Source organism: Glycine soja, chromosome 10 (genome assembly GCF_004193775.1).
Source record: "Glycine soja cultivar W05 chromosome 10, ASM419377v2, whole genome shotgun sequence".
NCBI lineage: Eukaryota > Viridiplantae > Streptophyta > Magnoliopsida > Fabales > Fabaceae > Glycine > Glycine soja.
Window position 1 is genome coordinate 49,621,257 of NC_041011.1, and position 14,297 is coordinate 49,635,553.

General features: G+C 32.9%; 1 protein-coding gene across 1 annotated transcript; it reads left to right on the forward strand.

Annotated features, from left to right (window-relative positions):
* Positions 1–1,131: 1,131 nt before the first annotated feature.
* LOC114371841 lies at positions 1,132–11,293 on the forward strand. The gene is made up of 14 exons (XM_028329161.1): positions 1,132–2,043; positions 2,673–2,813; positions 2,910–3,031; positions 3,133–3,343; positions 3,480–3,717; positions 3,811–3,961; positions 4,055–4,366; positions 7,472–8,417; positions 9,046–9,183; positions 9,304–9,425; positions 9,499–9,709; positions 9,874–10,111; positions 10,555–10,705; positions 10,846–11,293. Exons 1-14 carry the CDS (start codon positions 1,209–1,211, stop codon positions 11,176–11,178), a joined length of 4,149 nt encoding a protein of 1,382 aa, XP_028184962.1. The 5' UTR covers positions 1,132–1,208; the 3' UTR covers positions 11,179–11,293.
* Positions 11,294–14,297: the final 3,004 nt, after the last annotated feature.

Below are 14,297 nucleotides of genomic sequence, written 5' to 3' on the forward strand. Positions count from 1 at the left end.
GTAGATCCATCAAGAATAAGGACATTCTGATTCTCTGAACATTGGCATTGATACAGCAACGTTTTAATTAAACATTCATAAATGAAAAAGGGATTAAAGTAGCAGCTGATACGTTGTGCATATTTTCAGTATTGTGAAACAATGGTAGGGTCAGAAAAGCATGGTCGCCGAAATGAACACAATTATGACAAAAAGGGCCATGAATGAAGTGTTGGGTCCACCCCGACGGAGATGGACTGACAAACCTCATCACCTCCTTAATGTGACGACAAACCTCAACGCCACGTGTTGATGTTGAAGCTGGACGAAACCATACATCGTGTTTTGGAGAATGGGGTGACGAACAAAATGCAGGCATGCGTGTACGTCCATTCCACCACTGTTAAAAAAGTATGGCCCAAAAATCACTCACTTTGATAGAACTGGATACGTGCCAACTGTAATGCAACCAAATGTAGTTTCTTTGACAATTTGAATGTCGCACGAATATTGGCTAACATGGGTAGAAAGAAAATGAGAAATAAAGAAAATAAAAAAATGCAAAAAGTTTAATTCTTGATGAAAGTGTGTAAATTATTATAAATTTTTTTAATGTTTTTTTTTATTCCTACTGTTTTTATAATCCGAATAAAAAAATGAAATAAAAAGTGAGTCATTCTAGTAATGATCAGACATTTTTACAATACTATTGATCTGGCTCTACTAAATTTGATGTTAGCGCGGGTTTAAAAATTGTTAGCTCCGTTCGGTGTTCTGGGGCAATCTTAAAGAAAATCAACAAGGATTGTGTCCATAAAAGCAGTGCGTGAAGAAAGTGGGTTGTTACCTTTTATAATTGCTATAATATTGTTCGCGTGGGATTTTGAAAGTGGAGATCAATATAAAATGATTGGGCGGACAGGACAACATGTCTAAAAAGGAAAAAAAAAAAAACAAAAGAAGTTGACTTTGGGAGTGAATTAAATGGAAGGAAATAAGTGCAAGTGCGTTGGGTTAATATTATCGTAACTATATTCCTGCAAAAGGGTACGTAGCTAGCATGATAGATATAATTATATTATATAATCACCTTTCAACTTTAACTTTAAAGACTATAAAGAAAGATATATAAAAAAGAAAAGATTATTACAAAGAAAGCAGATGCATCTGCTACCCCGCATTGCCACTCTTTGTTTTGATATTCGATCTTGTTCCTCTTGCGAGAAAACATGGGTTCTTTTCATTTGTTCCTTCTGCTCCCAACTTTCTTTTCCCTCTTTCTTCACACCTCTCCCTCCCCTATCATCCAAGCAGCTATCGATCAAGGTACCAAAGCCTACTATAACTGCACAAGAAACAGCACTTTTGCTTCCTATAGCGCTTATCGTTCTAATGTCAAAATACTCCTAGATTTTCTCTCCTCCAATGGCACCAACAATGCCAAATTCTACAACACTACAGTTTATAGTGAAGACACTGCAGACCCTGTTCATGGTAGCTTCCTTTGTACAAGAGACACCATTCCAAAACAGTGTCAAGAATGTGTGACACAAGCTGCCAAACTCATATCATCGCTTTGCAACAATGCTACAGAAGCTATAGTATGGTACCAAGTATGCTATGTGCGCTACTCCGATCGTCGTTTCTTCTCCACGGTGGAGGAGAGTCCTAAACTCTCCTTTATGAATGATCAGGATTATGTGGGTAACGTTGGGCGCTTCAACAACATTGTGTGGGATATGATGAATGATTTGAGAAGTGAGGCAGCAAGTGCTTCTAACAAATCGGCTGATAAGTCCGTGAACATCACAGATAATCAAAAGGCATATGGCTACGTTTGGTGCCTCCCATACCTGTCCAGTGAGAACTGTAGCTGGTGTCTTAGTGATGCCATAGCAGAAATTCCAACCGGTTGCTGCAGAGGAAAATCTGGGGGAACAATAATATATCCCAGTTGTGGTGTTAGATACGAATTATATCAATTCCATAAGGCACATATCAGGGGTGGTTCGGTGTCGCCGCCGCCACTTCCCAATAGTTCTTCTTCCCCATTTGCTTCATCAGGTTAGCTAGGTAGCTATTATTGTCTCTCGTTTTTTGTTCTCCCGCTTAACAGAAATTATCCTTGAAAACCCATGTGCTCATCTATACATAGAAAGATACAAGAGAGAAAAATATAGATATGAATCATATGATATATAAGGAGTGTCTATAGAATATAGATCATTACCATTATCTTAATTTTGTTAATATTTCATAGACAATGAGAGACAGGATGCACGAGTGATTTTGTCAAAACTCAAAACAGTAGGGTCAGATCATGAGATTATATGCTATTCCCCACTTATCATATTTGCTATCGACCAATGACTTTTATCTGGCATTACAACTTCTTGAGTACATTGAGAACATACCCTGACAGGTCTAGTTGAAACAGTATCAGCTGTGGAGTAAGTAGTGGCCTTTGACAACAATAACACTTCATTCTAAACACTTTCTGTCCGCCATTCATTTTGCTTGTTACTGTCAGCCAAGATTTATTTTCTTCGCCTTCATCATTCAACAGAAATATCTCAAAAGATAATACTCCCACCAGTTATGAGAAATATATTTTTAGCTACTGCGTGATTGTTATCTAACACTTCTTGCTGCAAAGTAGAAATGACGTAAGGTATTGATCAATATTCATGCAGGGAAAAGAAAAAAGAAGACACTAACAATAATTGTGATTGTAGTTCCAATTGTTGTTTCACTGGTGCTTCTAGCGTTGAGATGCTGCTGCTTTTTACGTAGAAAAGAAACAAAGAATCAACATGATATTCTCAAAGAAAGCTGTAATGTGAAAAAAAAATTCACTTGTTTTTTTCATAACCTCAAGAAGCATTTCCTTTAGCCAAATAACTTGGAGAATTCAAATTTGGTTGTTGCAGTTGGGAATGACAGTACCACTCTGGAAACTTTGCGATTTGAATTAGCCAAAATTGAAGCTGCAACAAATAGATTTGCTAAAGAAAACATGATAGGCAAAGGTGGATTTGGCGAGGTTTATAGGGTAAATATATTAGCTACTACCATATTAAAAGAGAATATGAGAATATCAATAGTTATCTACTTATTTATCATATTGATTGTTAATTTATATATGTTTTTCAGGGTATTCTTTCAGATGGAAAAGAAATAGCAGTGAAGAGGCTCACTGGAAGCTCCAGGCAAGGAGCAGTGGAGTTTAGAAATGAGGTTCAGGTTATAGCAAAACTTCAACACAGAAATTTAGTGAGATTACAAGGATTTTGCTTAGAAGATGACGAAAAGATACTTATTTATGAGTATGTGCCAAACAAGAGCCTTGATTATTTTTTATTGGGTACGCAGCTTCAAAACTATATACTAGTATTAGACATCAAAGAAGAGACGTGTCTTGAAAAATGAATAACTTTTATGAATCCATTCTGATTTGAACTAAATAAATGACCATTCAAGATAATTTGACTTTTTTCTAGATACCAAGAAGCGAAGACTACTGTCTTGGTCTGATCGTCAAAAGATCATTATAGGAATTGCTCGGGGAATTCTATATCTACATGAGGATTCTTGTCTCAAAATAATACATCGTGATTTAAAACCTAGTAATGTTTTACTAGATAGTAATATGAATCCAAAAATCTCAGATTTTGGCATGGCGAGAATTGTTGTTGCAGATCAAATTGAAGAAAGTACAGGCAGAATTGTAGGGACATAGTAAGTTATTCATCTCTTTCTCATTCGCTTTCACATATGTCCTGTTCTACCTATCAATCATGGACAATTGTCATTGTCATGTTTTACATGCAGTGGTTATATGTCTCCAGAATATGCAATGCATGGACAATTTTCTGTGAAATCTGATGTGTTTAGTTTTGGAGTCATGGTTCTAGAGATTATTAATGGAAAAAGGAAAGGTTGTTCTTCTGTATCGGATGGCATTGATGACATCCGGAGACATGTGAGTACAAAATTTATTCTATTTCTATTCTGGAAATGGAAAGAAAATGGAGTTGAGAGTATGATTTGAGTCATTGACACATGGATATTGTAGGCTTGGACGAAATGGACAGAGCAAACGCCATTGGAACTATTGGATTCTAACATAGGAGGACCTTATTCCCCAGAAGAAGTCATCAAATGCACACACATTGGTTTGTTATGCGTTCAAGAAGATCCAAATGATAGGCCTACAATGGCAACAGTTGTGTTTTACCTCAACAGCCCTTCAATCAACTTGCCCCCTCCTCATGAACCAGGATATTTTAAGCGTGATAGAATAGAAGGCAACAAGACAATCAACAAAGAATTGGATAATATCAGTGATTCCATCAACGGAATTACTTTAACTAATTTGTTTCCTCGTTAATGCAATATGGTGACAGTCATTGCTGTTTTATCTGTTATCTATGGAATATTGAATTTAACCATGGAGATTAAATTGTAATATATGCACAAGCACATTTACATCTTCGAATACAAATAATAGGCAAATTCAGAAAATTCGGACAATAACGTTTTCGAAATCACCATAAAATTCAAAAAATTCTGCAATTACTAAGTAGACATTAAGTGTTACATACATATTTTATCAAATGATAGCACAGTAAAAGGTATGGTCGACAAAATGAAACAAGTTTATTAATGTTATATAGGAACCAAAATTACACTTTATCAATAGGGTGGATAACAACACAAGAAAACTCCAAACGAATAATAACCAAGTAATAGAGAGAACCAAAATACAGAATAATTGGTACCAAAAGAACCTCTTCTCCGCGCCTGTTGCTCCACACTTCCTTTGAATATTTTTCTCCTTCCCTCCGCTGCATGAAACGAAGAGCACAACACACACGCACAGTCCTATATTCCTTTTTCTATTCTCTCGGCGGCTTAATTTTTAATTTCTCACCGAAGAGACACACTCTTTTTAAACTCTCAGTGGTATATAAAGACCACACCACCACCTGATGCTAATAAATTTAGCATTTCAAAAGCATAATAATGGGCTTTTGTTTGAGCCAATGATTTATTTAATTTATGATTATGTTGTTCACTTCAAGAATGATTTATATTTTTAGGGCATTCTTCTTTGTGGACGACATATTGTTGTTAAAAGATTATCAGCAAGTTCTTGACAAGGATCAGTTCAATTTAAAACTAAGATTTTATTGATAGCACACTACAACATAGAAACCTTGTGGAGTTAATAGGCTTTTGATTAGATGTGCAAGAGAAGATTCTTATATATGAATTCATGCCGAATAGGAGCTTGATAAGTTTTTATTTGGTTAATTTGATGCTTAACCTTTAACTCTTAAAATTTTGCATGTTTTTCAAAACATTATATTTTAACTTTACAAACATATATGTTTCACTTTCTTAATAAATATTGTCGGTACCCAACATAACAATTTAATTTGGTCTCAGCCCAGAAAAAATTGCTTGAGTAGTTCTTTATTATTTATATGATTATTGTCACCTTAAAATTATACATGCAAATCTCAAACCTAATAATATTTTATTAAATACACATATAAATTCCAAAATATCAAATTTTGATATGATTAGAATTGTGGAAAAACCAGAAAAATAGTTGGAACAAAATAAGTTTCAAATTTTCATCTATATATATATATATATATATATATATTATTTCTTGTCACTTCTTCACATGATATATTTTAGCTAATTTATATTTTTTTTATGTAGTGGTTATATGTCTTTGGAACACGTAATGTTTGGACAATTCTAAAAAAATCATATACTTTTAGTTTTCGAGTCACGATTTTAGAGATCAGGAAAAAGAAATATAAATTCACATGCATCATCCTATATGACAGATGGTCTCTTGAGCTATGTGAGTATAATATTTAACTATTTAATCAATTGTCAAACTTATAATGTATGTCCAATTAAATGCTAAGATATAAAATAATAATATTAAATTTCATAAACTATTACAGTTTTGGAGACAATGAAAGGATCCAACACCATTGAATATATTGGATCCAATTTTGAAAGAAAGTTATTCGCAAATTGAAGTCACTAAATGTATTCAAATTGGTTTAATTTGCTATGTGTTCAAGAAAATAAAAACAATAAACCTACTATCACAAAAATCGTTTCATATCTTGATGGTCACGCACTTGAATTGCCATCTCCACTAAAACCAGCATTTTTCTTGCTGGAAAGGATCGATCAAAATATAGCTACACAACATTTTTTCTGTTAATGAGATGTCTATAAGTACATATTGTGCTAGATAATAAGTTAGTTCAATGTTTGATTGCATTTTTTTTCTTCTAAATGTCCTTATTGAGACTGTGTTGGTCCAAACCTAGTCCTCGTCCATTATAAAATATGCATGATCAAATTTTTATTTTATTTTTTATGAGTTATACACGGTCAATTTTAACATTGATTATGGATCATATTTTAGTTTCCTTATTTGTTCCGAAGTCATGTATTTTTTAAGATTTTTTTTTCTTTAATATGTTTAAAAAAATAATAAAAATTATATCAATATCTTTTATATAAAATAATATTTTATCTTAATATTATTTATTTTAAGATGTATATTAAATATAATTTATTTTAAAATCTATAATTTTAATAATTGATTTAATTAATTATATATAACGTCTAAATTTATTTAGATATGGTACAATGTATGTTTTTGTACTCATTTTTTACTTTTTTTATTTCTCTTTGTATTTTTTAAATCGTACAATGCACCAGTTTCGCTGCCTGTTTTTAAATAACATGTTAATTTTTTTATTGGAGAAATATTTTTTTTTTTATATAAAATCATACGATGTATGGGTTCCACTACTAGTTTTTAAATAACATGTTGATTTTTTATTTATTAGAGAAAAAAAAATTAAGACAGCTACAGAACAAGTGTGATTTGGATCCCAACTGAAATATATGAAAAGCTTAGTACAAGGGGATGGAAAAAGGATAAAACTGTATTCGCCAGGTTCCCAACCGTACAGCAGTTCATGCAAACACATAGGGCTGGGCTATTTGAGCCGAACGAAAAAATCTACATAAAAACATTAGATCAAATTATTCATCCGACAAACACGCCCAATAATATAGACGGGACGTACAATGCCTCACCCACTTTACAGTAACTTAATAATGTGAATGATGAGATAAACTTTAACGTGATTAGCAAGTGAAATTGATTGAATGATTTTTTATTCAATAGTTTAAATTAAATGACAAAATATAATAATGCTTGGGTCCATATCAATGACTGAGTACAGGCAAAATCGTTTCTACAATCACATGCTATGCCGACTCCACCAGCAACAAGAATTGACAATGCGATTCGACCGCACCCTCTGAAATGCCAAATTCCGTAAATAATCCATAGAATTAATGGAGGAAAATGCATTCGCTACGTTACTAATAGTCGTATTGTGGCTATTAGATTTTCCAATTTTCCCACATTTTTTAAACAATTCAAGATTTTGCTTTGTTGACTAATGCTCACAAACCTCAATCCCATTCATACACTGCGCCGTCTCTGATTCCGTCTCTGATTACTCCCCGTTTACGCACATTTGCATGCCCATCACTCATTTCTCCGTCTCAGTGCAGAAAATTTTTCAGCATCATGATTATCAGGTCCAAACTTAGTCTAACACTGTTCCTACTTTGCACCCTTTCACTCACCGTTACAGAAACCTCTGCATCAGTGTTCAACAACGTTAGCTGCTCGAGCAACAAGACTTTCACTCCGAACAGCACCTTCAACACCAACCTCAACACCCTCCTCTCTTACCTTTCCTCCAACGTAACCAACAACGTTAGATTCTTCAACGCCACCGCAGGTAAAGATTCGAACGCCGTCTATGGCCTCTACATGTGCCGTGGAGACGTGCCGTTTGCTCTATGCAGAGAGTGTGTGGGTTTTGCAACACTAACCATAGCCTCCTCATGTCCCACATCGAAAGAGGCTGTGATTTGGTACAACGAGTGTTTATTGCGCTACTCTTATAGGCTCATCTTCTCTAAAATGGAAGAGAGGCCAAGGCACAAGATCAATATTCCATTGGGGGACCCTCTGGTTTTGCATAGTAATGGATTCTACACTGCGTTAGGATCCATTTTCGATGAACTACCACATAAAGCAGCACTGGCTCTTGCCGAGTCTAATAATGGATATGCGGTTAAGCAAGAAAATACTTCTGCGAGTGTGACACTGTATGGCCTCGCGCAGTGCACGCCGGACTTGGCTGCCGGAGACTGCATACGGTGTGTCACCGATGCGGCGGCGGAGTTTGTCAAGTCTTGCTGCGGAGGGAGCATAGGAGCGAGTGTTCTGTTTCCGAGTTGCATTGTAAGGTATGAGACGTATCCGTTTTATCAGCATTCGGGAATCTCCGCGCCAACAATGATTAAGCGTAAGTTTATATTTCTTTTGTTTCTCCTATGGAAAATTATCGAAATAAAGAGATTTTAATAGAAAGAATCAAGGTTTTAAACTGTGATCGCACTCACTGTTTTGTTTTGATCTTTGATGTTACGAGAAATATTACAGATAAATTAAATGTGTAGTTGATGCAACTACAATTTTGGTCGCGATGCAGTCATCATAACCTTAAAATCCTTAGCATTATGTTCGAAATTGCAATCTTGAGAAGAATAAAGAAAAAAAAAAGTGATCCATACAGAAAAAAAAAATCTTTTCACCATAGTATGTATGTATCTTAAATATTCACAGCAAAGCGCCAAATCCTTTATCCTTAGTGAATTGCTGCTTATGTAGGACATAGATGTGGTCCATGCAAAAAAGAATCTCTTTTCTTTCCCCTTTTTCCCCAATAAAACACTATGTCTAGATTGCGTAATAGTGTGATACAAAAGAGATAAGATCTCGTTTGATGACAGTAAAGCATGAATATCAAAAAGTGACTTGAAATAATCAGCATTATTGTCCAATGTGATCTTTGTTCATTAATTTACCACTTAAGAAAACTTTAAAATGTGTTGATGGCGTGTGGTTTGTCAATATATGACTCGTTTTGACAGGTGGAGGAAATATTGGAACTGAAGTGATTGTGATCGTTGTTGTCTTGGTTGTCGTTTTGGTGATGCTTTTTGGCTTTGGCTATTGTTTCATCCGGATAAAAGCGAGAAAGAAACGGAAGGCCGGTGACAGAGAAAAATGTAATGCCAATGAATTATTGTCTTCAACATTTGAGCTTAATAGTAAAGCCTCGAGTTTTTTTCTTAACTTTGTACTTGCTGTGAGCATTTCAAATAACTGTTCTGTGAATTGTTATGTAGTTGGGCCAGAACACACTGTCTTGGAGTCTTTGGAATTTGATTTGGTTACAATTGAAGCAGCCACAAACAATTTTTCTGAAGACCGCAGGATTGGCAAAGGGGGTTACGGAGAAGTGTACAAGGTAAAAAAAGTGTGACGGTTAATGTATCATCCATATTGTTTTCTTGTACTTTTCTGATGCCATTTAATTTTAGGGAATCCTTCCTAACCGAGAGGAAGTAGCTGTAAAGAGATTATCAACAAATTCTAAGCAAGGAGCGGAGGAATTCAAAAATGAAGTGTTGTTAATAGCAAAACTTCAACACAAAAATTTGGTGAGATTAGTAGGATTTTGCCAAGAAGACAGAGAAAAAATACTTATTTACGAATATGTGCCTAACAAGAGCCTTGACCACTTCTTATTTGGTATGACTCTTCAATATTTATTTCTACTTTAAGTTTTACATTTCTATTTTTTCATCATTATTTGAAAAAAATGTTTTGAGTATGTTTGAATTATGTAGCTGATCATAAATTGGTGCCCACTTATACTTTTCGAACTTTGTTGGCTGATGGTACGTATTTTATAGATTCCCAAAAGCACAGACAATTAACTTGGTCGGAGCGGTTTAAAATCATAAAAGGAATTGCAAGAGGTATTCTTTATCTTCATGAAGATTCTCGTCTTAAGATTATACACCGTGATATCAAACCAAGCAATGTTCTATTGGACAATGGCATCAATCCAAAAATCTCTGATTTTGGAATGGCAAGGATGGTAGCTACAGACCAAATTCAAGGATGTACGAATAGAGTTGTGGGCACATAGTGAGTTGCAAACCTTATCTTTACCACCCTTATCTCTTACACAAATATATTCTTATTTATGTGCTTCATTTATTTATCATCATAAAATAATATGATACGTTCTGCATACTCTATCGCCCATCACTTTGGTTCTGGTTAAATTAATATTGAAAATATGTGTCGCTTTTATGGCCTACAACTATAGTATTACTTTGACTTTGGTATAATAATTCAGTCTCAAAGAGGCTTGATTAATATTGTCGGGAACTACACTGAGTTTCAAATACGTACTGTTCCTTTTTCTTGGGACACTTCACTAATATTTGTGATTACAATGCGATGCAATACTGCTTCTATGCCACTACTACTTTACTTGGGCTAACCAGTCAACTCATCCTCCATTGTATGACTAGTCTAGTTACATATGTTCTCCATGTTGATTTTTTTTTACTCTCCTTTTTCAGTGGTTATATGTCTCCTGAATATGCAATGCATGGACAATTTTCTGAGAAGTCTGATGTATTCAGTTTTGGAGTTATGGTTCTTGAGATTATTAGTGGGAAGAAGAACTCTTGTTATTTTGAATCATGCCGTGTTGATGACCTCTTGAGTTATGTGAGTATCAAATTCTTGTTTGTTCTCTTATTCTATATATTTTTTCTTGTCATGCCCTCTAGTGAACCATAGTTCAAAAGAGACATAAATACAAATTAAGAAGGCAATAATAGGGAAATCTATTTAATTTATGGTTTCAGGCATGGAATAACTGGAGGGATGAATCATCATTTCAATTACTGGATCCAACTCTGCTAGAGTCTTATGTTCCAAACGAAGTTGAAAAGTGTATGCAGATTGGTTTATTGTGTGTACAAGAAAATCCAGATGATAGGCCTACAATGGGAACCATTGTTTCATATCTTAGCAACCCATCGCTTGAAATGCCATTCCCTCTAGAACCAGCATTTTTCATGCATGGCAGAATGAGAAGACATTCAGCTGAACATGAATCATCTTCAGGTTACTCCACCAATCGTTCTTCCTTGTCCTCTGTGAATAAGATGTCTACGACTGCTTTCTTCCCTCGATAGTTTGTTACTAATTACTATATGTTATGTCAAATTAAACTGATTAGATGTTTCAACTTAAGTTTTCCTCCACTGGAATTTGAAGAAAATATTAATATATTTTTTAGGTTTTAAAATATGGAATATTCTACTATTTATATTTTACTATTTTATTTATAAAATGTTGAAAGAATATTAAGAGGACGTTGTAATAAAATGATATGATGATAGCCTATATATATATAAAATTAGTTAAAATTTAATATATAAAAAAATTAATTTGCACTTTATGTTTGGTTTTCTTTCTTTTTTATATATAAGTATTTGTTGAAAAAGTTATTTAAACTCACCATACATTATTTATAAAAAGTAATTAAGCTATCACTTCATAGAAGGAACTAATTATATTAATTTGAGGCAACATTGAACATTTTAAACCGAAATTAATGATTAATTGTATACGATCATTACAGCATTTACCCTAAAAAAATATTGGAAAGAATTGGTGGACTGAGAGACGGTCAGATGTGGCTAGCTTGCGGCATAGTAGGTTGAATTAACATGAAGAAATTCCAACTTTAAGGCCGCCCACGGTTTTAAAGAAGCCACCTAGATTTGACAATTCCTTGGTGTTTGGCATGCGTCTTGACCCATAGGACCCAGGAAGGTTAGCGCTACATTCTTTCATCATAATCATAATTTAATAGACATTATAGTGTTTAATACTACAATCCTAATATTTTTTTATAAAAAAATACAATCCTAATACAACTTTAGTAGTATTTTTTTATAAAATAAAAAGAAGAAGAAAAAGAAACACACACAGATATAACTTTACAATCCTATCATTTGGAAATTGTTTATCCTTTGATTAACATGAGTTGAGTGAATTACCTCAATTATAAAAAAAAATCCATGTTTTCTCAATATGTGGGATTTTAAAAAAATATTAAGGAGAACAGTACTTTATCGCTCAGATCAATAGGTGCTAAAATTAATTATTATTCTCGCACATAATAATATATAAACCTTTTTATTCATTTTTAGTCTAAAAAAGAAAAGAAAATATAATATATTAGAATACGTATTTCGTTATTATTTGAAAGGAAAGTGCAGGAAAAGAATAAAGTGAAAAAAGGGTCCACGACACGAGTATCGTTAAATAGTACGTTAAAGAATTATGGGTGACAAAAATGAACAGCTTCATTTTGAAGAAGTGAACGCCACAGAGTATTATAACTTGTTTAAATTTCTAACTGAAGTCTCAAAATTATGGCTTGAATAGTAGTTAAAAGAGATAAGACCTATGATTAATGCAAGAAATAAAGGAAAACTAAAGTTTGATTTGAATTGATAAAAAAGAGAGATAGAACAATATTAGCTACACATCATAGTTAGAATAATATAGCCTTAAAAAAATCCTTTTTTTTTTTTGGTTGAAGGGATGGCCTAAGGCCCAATCAAACAGAAAGCTAGTGAGTCAAATAGTGGGGCAAAGCATGACCATAACATAACTATGGATAATGTATATAGCAAGAAAGGAACATAGAGTGTCCAAAGGGAAGGAGTAAACCATGCTGGGCAAGCAGTCAACGATGTCTCCAACTTTGGATGCTTTCAACCATGCATGGACCATTAATAAGGAATGTGATGATGATGGCAACCATGCACAGACATCGAGTTTGACATGCAGCCACTCACAATATAATAGAGTCGCATTCTATCCATAATATGTGAATATATATAGTCTTGGACCAAGTCATCAGCTCCAAAAGTTGTGAGAATTCCACAAAGTTCACCCATGAGAGCATTGAAAAGTGAAAACCACTGATCTGCCGTAGTGTGTTCTTAAAACACTACCACAAGTAACTAGCAGAATACGTGGCCATGTTGTTAATTAAACTCACACATCTGTGTTGCACTTAATTGACCCCAAAGGAGGAGGAGCCTCGTGCCAACGAACCTAATATATTGACTTGTTGGATGAAATTACTCATTCATTTCCTATTCTTATTACCTGTTTGGCTAACCTTTTAGAAATCATTTTATTCTACCGTGACACATGTTTTAAAATCTATTGTTGAGATTAATTGAAAAATACCTTATAAATTATGTTTAATAGTTTAAAATTAGTTCTACCCAACTTTTAAATAAACGATAACTTAAGCTGATTCTTGTTAATAAATTTAGGGGTAGATTTTATTCATATATAAATCATTTATAAATATTGTTGTAATCATTTATAAATGATGCACCGTGAATGTATAGGTTAATTACCACTTTTAATTTCCCCCCATTTTAATTTGTCACTTGATTTTTTAGTTAGTTGAAATGTTGAATTGTTCTGGGTACGTAAATGATAACTATAGATAAGGGCAGATTCAAATGGGCCGTCGCATGTTAACTTGGATCCGTTCCCCAGTAAAGTCAGAGAGTGACTATACTTAATATATATATATATATATATATATATATATATATATATATATATATATATATATATATATATATATATATATATATATATATATATATATATATATATATACTTTCTTCATCCCTAATTATAATATTTTTTTAAAAATAAAATGTTTATTTCTTTTTATAAGATATTTTTTAATTTTTAGTTATATTAATCATTTTTTCCTACATATCTTTTCTTAATTATTCTCTCTCCAAACATTAATAAATAAATAAATAAATAGAAAAAAAATAAAAAGAATTTTTAAATGATAATACAAATAATTTATAAATTTAATCCAATAATTAATTTTATTAAAAGACATAAATTAGTTTAAAAGATATTAAGAACAAGGAAATAGCTTTGAGTAGTATCTGATTGCTTAGGTGTGAGTATAAACTCTTTATATCTAATTTAAATTTAACAAATTAAAAAAAATATGGGAATCAATTAATTATTGGATATAATCAATTATTATTTTTATGAGAAAGTTAAATAATTATAGAATAAAATGTGTTGTCTATATTTTCATTAAATCTTATTTTAAGCCTTAAACTATCATGTTTTTAATATAATACTTGAATTTTTTAAAGAATATGTTTTTAATTTCTCCTCACAACATGAACACGGAGTTAAAAAAACATGCAAAAATGATTAGAAATATTAGGATCCATTCAATAGA

What these genes read in the sequence shown, in the direction of transcription:
- LOC114371841 (XM_028329161.1), top strand. Translation starts at nt 1,209, where the DNA reads ATGGGTTCTTTTCATTTGTTCCTTCTGCTCCCAACTTTCTTTTCCCTC. An exon ending in TTGATGACATCCGGAGACAT is followed by an intron (nt 3,962 to 4,054) that starts GTGAGTACAAAA and finishes TGGATATTGTAG; the next exon opens with GCTTGGACGAAATGGACAGA. An exon ending in CCTTGACCACTTCTTATTTG is followed by an intron (nt 9,710 to 9,873) that starts GTATGACTCTTC and finishes CGTATTTTATAG; the next exon opens with ATTCCCAAAAGCACAGACAA.